The 7,488-nt window shown below is 30.9% G+C and overlaps 1 protein-coding gene across 1 annotated transcript in view; it reads right to left on the minus strand.

Annotated features, from left to right (window-relative positions):
* LOC106471448 (proteasome subunit alpha type-6-like) overlaps nucleotides 1-3,677 on the minus strand; it is a 10,973-nt gene extending 7,296 nt beyond the window's left edge. Inside the window, exons 1-2 of the mRNA XM_022400058.1 lie at nucleotides 3,571-3,677; nucleotides 1,510-1,665 (exon numbers count right to left, since the gene is read on the minus strand). Of these exons, the coding sequence (XP_022255766.1) occupies nucleotides 1,510-1,665; nucleotides 3,571-3,586 (172 nt within the window). The 5' untranslated portion in view covers nucleotides 3,587-3,677. The remainder of the gene's footprint in view (nucleotides 1-1,509; nucleotides 1,666-3,570) is intronic.
* Nucleotides 3,678-7,488: the final 3,811 nt, after the last annotated feature.

A 7,488-nucleotide genomic window follows, 5' to 3' on the forward strand; every position in this document is an offset into this window, starting at 1 on the left:
GTCGAATCTGAATCACTTGAAAAAAAACACGGGGGTGCTTAACTTTTTTCCAGGTGTATATATTAAAAAACTATACACCCTTTCCACCATGATTACTTTTCTTTCCTAAGCCTCATACAAAATATCACCAGGAGCATAGTTTTTATTTGCAGATAAATTGTAAAGGAGTTAAAAATCATATAGAGCAGAGCCACAAGTTTATGCATGGTTGGGGCAGGTTAATAGCTGTTTATAACATTAAGGCCTCCATGTAAAAAAACAAGAAAATATAAATTCTACTCTCTATAATTAAGAATATTTTTATTTGTTTGTTTTAGAACCTAACATGAAGCTATACAAGGGCTATCTGCACATACACATTCTTAATTATTAACTTTGATTTGTCTGGCTGAAGAGTGGGATTTCACCATCACTCTTACAGTGCACTCATTGGTCCAAAGTGCTCAGCAAGTTTTGTAGCAATCCACAGACTAGACAAATTTTTGTAAAAACCTGACAGGATATATAGGCTGATAGTGTTGTTTCTTGATTTAGCTTCTTCAAGAAGCTTTGAAGCAAATGGGGCTCATTTATTTTACAATGAACCAAGAAGGAAATAACCCTTTTCATCTATTCCTAACACATGTACAAATTATAAATTTAAAACAATTTAATTCTTGACAAGAAATTTTTATTTCACTGGAAGTTTCTGCAGATAACTCAGTTCAGAATATTTTGAAAAAAAAAAACACAACAACCAAAAACTTGTCTTAAATATACAGTGCTTCAAAATATTTAAATGAATATTCAAAAAATTGGCAATCTTCATTTTTCTGCCACGTGACACATCTAAGCTCTGATTTTTACCTTTCAGAATTTTCTAACATAAAAAATAGGCTGCTGTAGTTTCCAAGCAATTAGAAACACAAACTATAAATAATTAGAAGCAAGAATTTAAAATCTGAACCTCCTACCTTCTTGAATTGCTGAGATATCAATTAATTTGCCAAACCCACAAAAGAAGGCTTTCATGTCTCTTTCCGACTTTTGAAATAGTTTACTAATTGACTTCACATGGTTGATGGATGTGTTTAAATCAATAGAAAGAGAAAACTCTCCTTTACATAAATCTTACAAGCCTTTCTTTAGTTCTCTCACCATCAACTATTCAATAGAGCTGTTTGGTTTGTTGTGATCATACACTGCTGCTCCAAGCTATTAACACCCTATCTTTGCTGATGAATGTATAGTACTGAGAACATTACTCCATAAGATGTTAAAGCTATTAATACCCTATTTTTGCCTGCCAATATATGTAGTACAGACTAACATCAACATTACCCTATGAAATGCTTTTTTTTTCAATTAAAGCTACTACCACACTAGTTTGCCTTCAAATATTTCTACTCCAGAGAACATCACTCCATCAAATGTTATTTAAAGTTGTTAACATACTATATTTGCCTGCCAACACACATAATACAGCAGTCAACATTATCCCATACTTTTTTATGTGAACTTGTTACTTACTACATCCAAGAGGTCTCATTTCAGCATTCTGCGTATACACTTGAGAGATATCTGCTACCCGCTTACACAACATGTCGACAGGAATCTCATACCCATATTTGTATTTCCAGTTTGCTGCTTCAAACCTTGCTCTCTGAACTTGAGACTGACTATCAGCTAAGCAAATTATGAAAAATTATGAACATTTCAAAAATACAAAAACAAATATATTAGATACAAAATACACTAAAAAATTCAATGTTTTAAATGACTTTTACAACAAAGAAACAATAATTTGTTAAAAACTTGAAGGAAAAACATATCTAGTATTTGTTGTAAAATTATGAATCTGTTAATTCACATTGATTCCTCTTACCATTAAGTAACACTGTTTCTCTAATAACAGATAATTTCATACTTGCATGTGTCAAATTTCAAGTAATTTGTTGGTTTATCCAAAGACAATGAGCTATTTTACAGCATAACTATGCTATTTTTTAAAATTACATGCTATAAAATGTCATCATATGAGGTAGTTTTGTCATCAGTCTACATTATTAGGTTCAGTTAAAACTTTATATGCTTAACAGAATTCCGTGAGACACAATGCTATATAAGCAAAAGTTCAAAAAAGAGCTAAGGTTCATTTGTGACTAGCTAGCTAGAGTTCAATATAAACATAGCTCCATGCAACTATGTTTTGTTACTTCAGTAACCCTAACAATGAGTAAAAAAATTCCTTGTTTATGATTCACAGAAAGTATTGTAACATCAGCAAGTTCCCGTGTTGAATGTTGGAATTATTTTACACATGTAGAGTACTTAAACTATTTTGTAAGTCATCAGTGAATCTCAAGAAGGTTCACTGAAAGCCTGATAAATAACAGCATGGATGTTATGAAAGGAAATACTCTATGTACATATAAAATCTACTATCTCTGTTCATAATACTTGCTTTGTTGGTAACATTCAAATTCGCTCAGTGGTTAGCTTCAAGCAGAAGTCTTGTGTTCAAATTCCAGTTGAGTGAGGATTTTTAAATAAATTTTTCAATTATTAATTCATCACGTTTAGAGTAAGATCTTACAGTGCTATGAAAAGCCAGAAAACAGGTTAGTTTTAATTAGGGATTTTAATTATTTGTTAATGTCAAATTACAAAGACTAGGTATCACAGTGGTTATAGTGCTCGACTATCATGTGGAAGCCTCATGTTCAGATCCCAGTCGAGTTTGGGATTTTATGTTAATTTTTTAAAAATATTTATCATCATATTTTAAGCAAGCTCTTTGAATATTTGGAAAATATGAATACCACTATAGATTAAATCAGAGAACATATCATATTACATACAAACATCAATGTCTGTCTGTCAAACACAACTTAAATATCTCTCCAACCCAATGAATAGCACTACAATACATTATCATTGATGTTTTTCAGCTTAAGTAAAATATTTGTAAAAATTTATTCACAGATTTTATAAGTATTTTTTTATAAAAAGCTATACCTTTGTTCATTTACCCTTCACCCTCAAATTCTTTGTCTTTGCCATCATAACTAATAAATCACAGGGTCAGATGTTTGACCATGTAGGAATATCTATTCTAGAACTAGTTTTTTTTCACATGGTTTAATCTATAAGGCTTTATCAAGAAGCAGATTTAAATAAATTCTAATCAAGGACCATTTACAGGAATGTTGTTTTCGTGAAATAACAGAAACAAGATAAACATTCTTTATACATATATTGTTACTATAAATTAATTTTTAGAAAACATGTTCATAAAACATTTATTAAGACTTAACTTTCAGAAGAAAAATTAACGAGTATTTACTATCACATGACATGCATTCAGCTAGTTCATAATAACTATGACTGCAAAGTTTAGTATTATGTATGTGATATAAGCAGCGGTTAATATCTGTCCAAAATTTTCCTTTGCAGTTAATACCGCTCCATTAGAATGAATCATTCAAATATTTTTGAAGGGTTGAACATTAAAATTGAAAATCTAAATTTACTTTAAAAAAACTTTCAAAAGCATAAAAATTACCATTTAAGTAACCAAGAAATACTTACCAACAAGTCCTGTCATAACACAACCAATATGATCAGTCAACCTATAAAGATGGGTTACAGTGGAAGAGTCGAGGAGCTTGTCCTGCACAATAATGGGTCACACACATTAGTTTTGTCGGAAAATTTAATTACTGACCAAGATTCTGTTTACTTTTTGATCTAAATTTTCAGTAAAAAAGTAAATAATTTTGGAAAAAATACATTTCTGGTAAACGAACCCAGTTTTGTAAAAATGAAGGCAGTTAGTGACTCCTACCACACTACTGTAATAAGATGAAACATTCTTAACATAATAGTATTTTACTTTCTTGATACATTAGTTTGCCATGAAAGAATAGGAAACATAAAGTAGTTGTACCCAGTGAGAAGTGTATTATTGTACTGTTTCTCATGGGATTTGATTTTTTTCCAGAATATGCTTTCAAAGCTATCAACCAGGGAGGATTAACATCAGTTGGATTAAAAGGCAGAGACACTGCAGTTGTTGTCATTCAGAAAAAAGTACCAGTAAGTGTTCTACAATGTGATTTTTTTCTGTGGTATTTTATTAGAACCTTGTAATTTTTTTTATGTAATGGAATTTATCAACACACATTCTTCAATTGCTGAAGAAGCAAATGAAGTATTTTCAGTTCTTGAAAGAGGTTTACAGTATTTTTTATTATTTATGCATCTGAATTTATTAATTCAGTTAATCATACTTTTATATCTAATTTCAGGAATTCTTTTTCCTTACTAACTTTTCTATCCAGAGTATTATACATAATAGTGATGGTTTAAACATTAATGATTACTTTTTCATTCAAAAATCTAAACTTTTCCTAACTGATTAGTTTTACACATTTTCTGAAGGCTTATGTCTGAGTTGGGAAAAATTGTACAATTATATTACACAAAAAACAAAAGACCAAAAGTTTATATTACCTCCAATACAAAGATACACGTATAAGTTAAATACAATAAAGGATCTGTTTGTCCATGTAAGCCATCCCATCCATTAAATTATAAAATAAAAACACTCAAAGCTGGCCATTATCATTTAAATATTTATCAAGCCTTTCCTGAAACTCCCCTAAATTAACTGTATCTACTATATTTGAAGGCAACCAGTTCTAAAGGCCAACTACTCTGTTAAAAAAGGTTTTCTTAACTGAAGATGACTCCTACTCCACTAAAATTTATATTTGTGTTCTCTAGTCTTATCATTCTCACCATAAAATATGAAAAAAAATTATGCATTAATACTATCAATTCCCTTAATGTTAAAAACCTCAATCAGATCACCTCTCTTATTTTTTCAAGAAAAACAATTTCAGAGATTTTAACTTCTCCCTGTATTACAACCCCTCCATCCAAGGTATCATCCTAGTAGCCCTCCTTTGAACCCTTTCCAGCAATTCAATGTCCTTCCTAAGGTAACGAGCACAAGACTGGACATAATACTCCAAATGTGGCCTAATCAATGACATTATAACCATTTTAAATGTGTATTCAATATTTTTGTTTATACAAACTAAACTCCTACTTGCCCTACCACTAGCAACAGCACATTGAATGATAAACAATAAAAGAATGGTCAACCAGAACACCACAATATTTTCCTTCTATAACACTGTTAAGGTTATTATAATCAAAATTATACTCATAATTGAAATTGTGATATCCCAATGTATTACTATGCATTTATTATAATTAAGCCATCTACCATTTATTCACTTAACTTCACCAAATAATGCAAATCCTTTTGTAAAGCAACAGCATTCTCCTCACAGCCAATAAAACCCAGAACTTAAATATCATCAGCAAATTTAAATAATTTATTAGCCATTCCTTCATCTATGTTATTGATGAAAATTAAAAACAGCAAAGGCCCTAACACTGAGCCTGAAAGTATCTCATTTGTGACACAAATCCAGCTTGAACAAAGTCCATTTATTACAACCTTTTGCTTTCTTCCAACTAGCCAGTTTTCTATCCAACGAGCCAGCCTATCCCCCACAGCTTCAGAGATAACTTTTTAAAAAGCCTTTTATATGGCACCTTGTCAAATTCTTTCTGAAAATCCAGAAATACTAAATCCACACATGTATCCTCATCTACATGAGCAGTAACCTCTTCAAAGAATGCCAAAAGATTAGTAAGGCAAGATCTTTCCTTAGTGAAACCATTTTGACTATTCAATAAAATTTAAAATGTTGTTAAATGACTTTACACAGCATCTTTTATCAGACTTTCCAAAACTGATGTATGTCTAATAGGCCTATAATTGCTAGGACAATTTCTAACAACTCCCTTGAAAAGAGGAGTAACATTAGCCAACTTACAATCTTCTGGCACCTGTCCACTATTCAAGGACTTACAAAAAAAAATACTAACAAGTGGCTCACATATCATGCTTCAAGTTCAACCTTCAAGTCCACTGTCAACATAATTAACCAAAATAAGTACATATGCTGAGTGTGATTTTTATACTATGTCTTTACTACACTGTCAGATTACTTGTATAATTATTACATATTTTATATGTGATATTAAAATCATGCTCTTAAATGGATAATTATTATTCCACAATTACTTATTATAGTTGGGAATCACACTCAATTATGAAATATTTTCATTTTCCTACTATTATCAAAAGTTCCTTAATGTACTCCATTCAGAGACCTCATATGTAGTACTTTTACTGTGCATGTAATTAGTTGACATCACAAAAGTTCATATCATACATTCTCATTATTAAACATCATAATGTTAACTTCAACATTTTGTAGTACCATACTATCCCACTGTTACAATCACAGCATCACAAACACTTACAATTAAATAGTAAACATAACAGAAATACAACAAGTGAATTCCAATTCTGCAGTCAATACTTAATTTATGTATTATGATATAGTATATGTACACAATGCATGGCTGACACCATTATCTTAACATACCATCCAATTTATCAAGTTAAACAAAAAATTTTCTCAACTGGTATATACAGAAGCATCAAATATTTTATTATGGTGCATTCAAATACTAATTTCTTACCTGTGCTATCTTTTCTTTCCTTCCTCTTTGTATTCAACTGTGTTCAATTCTAACTGGAAACTTTTATGGATGACACCTGTCTGTTGAGAGTGGTATTTTGAATTTCTAGTGCAGGCCTTCATCAAGTCATCACCTTCATCAGAAAGACCTGTGCTATCATTTTGAAGCATTATTCTTAAAAGGCAGATGTCATCCATAAAGTTTTCCAATCTAGTGCAATTTTCCCTGCTTAAACTTGCTCTTAAACAACAGATTAAGTTCTCCAAGCCTTCTCACGGCATAAAACAGCAATTTCTACTGTATTCTCATTATGAAGTATGGTTTGGTGCAATATCACTCCTGAAGATGTCAAATCTATAATAGCATACTAATTATGTCCACTATAACTACACTTAAGTAAAATTGCAGTTTTTCTTTGTGAGTATGAAGAACACAATCTCTTCTATAGCAATTATAAAAGAAAAATACAACATCAAGTAGTAGTCATTTCAATGCACCATAATGTATAGTTATGGTACTTCCATTATTGTTTGTATTTCATGTAAAATATGTTCCACTTTACTCAATAAACTGAGAAGTAAACAAAAATACCAAAATAAGTCTACTGGGATAGTAGCATAAAAATTAAAACTAGTGCCTCTCACATTCACCTCAATCATGTGTATTGACATTTTTAATGTACTCTAAAATATGAAAACCTGTCTTCATAAAGGAGATCTAGGAAATTGCAGTGAATTCTTGTTATTAGAAAGATAATGGAATCTATTGTCTTGAAAAAGCTTCTGAAAGGTTAGAATTTGAGAAAGGTGAAAAGAGCAAACAGTGTTTTGTTTTGCATTTTGGGCAAAGCTACACGAGGTCTATCTGCGCTAGCCATCC

The sequence above is a fragment of the Limulus polyphemus genome, unplaced genomic scaffold (genome assembly GCF_000517525.1).
Source record: "Limulus polyphemus unplaced genomic scaffold, Limulus_polyphemus-2.1.2 Scaffold4630, whole genome shotgun sequence".
Classification (NCBI taxonomy): domain Eukaryota; kingdom Metazoa; phylum Arthropoda; class Merostomata; order Xiphosura; family Limulidae; genus Limulus; species Limulus polyphemus.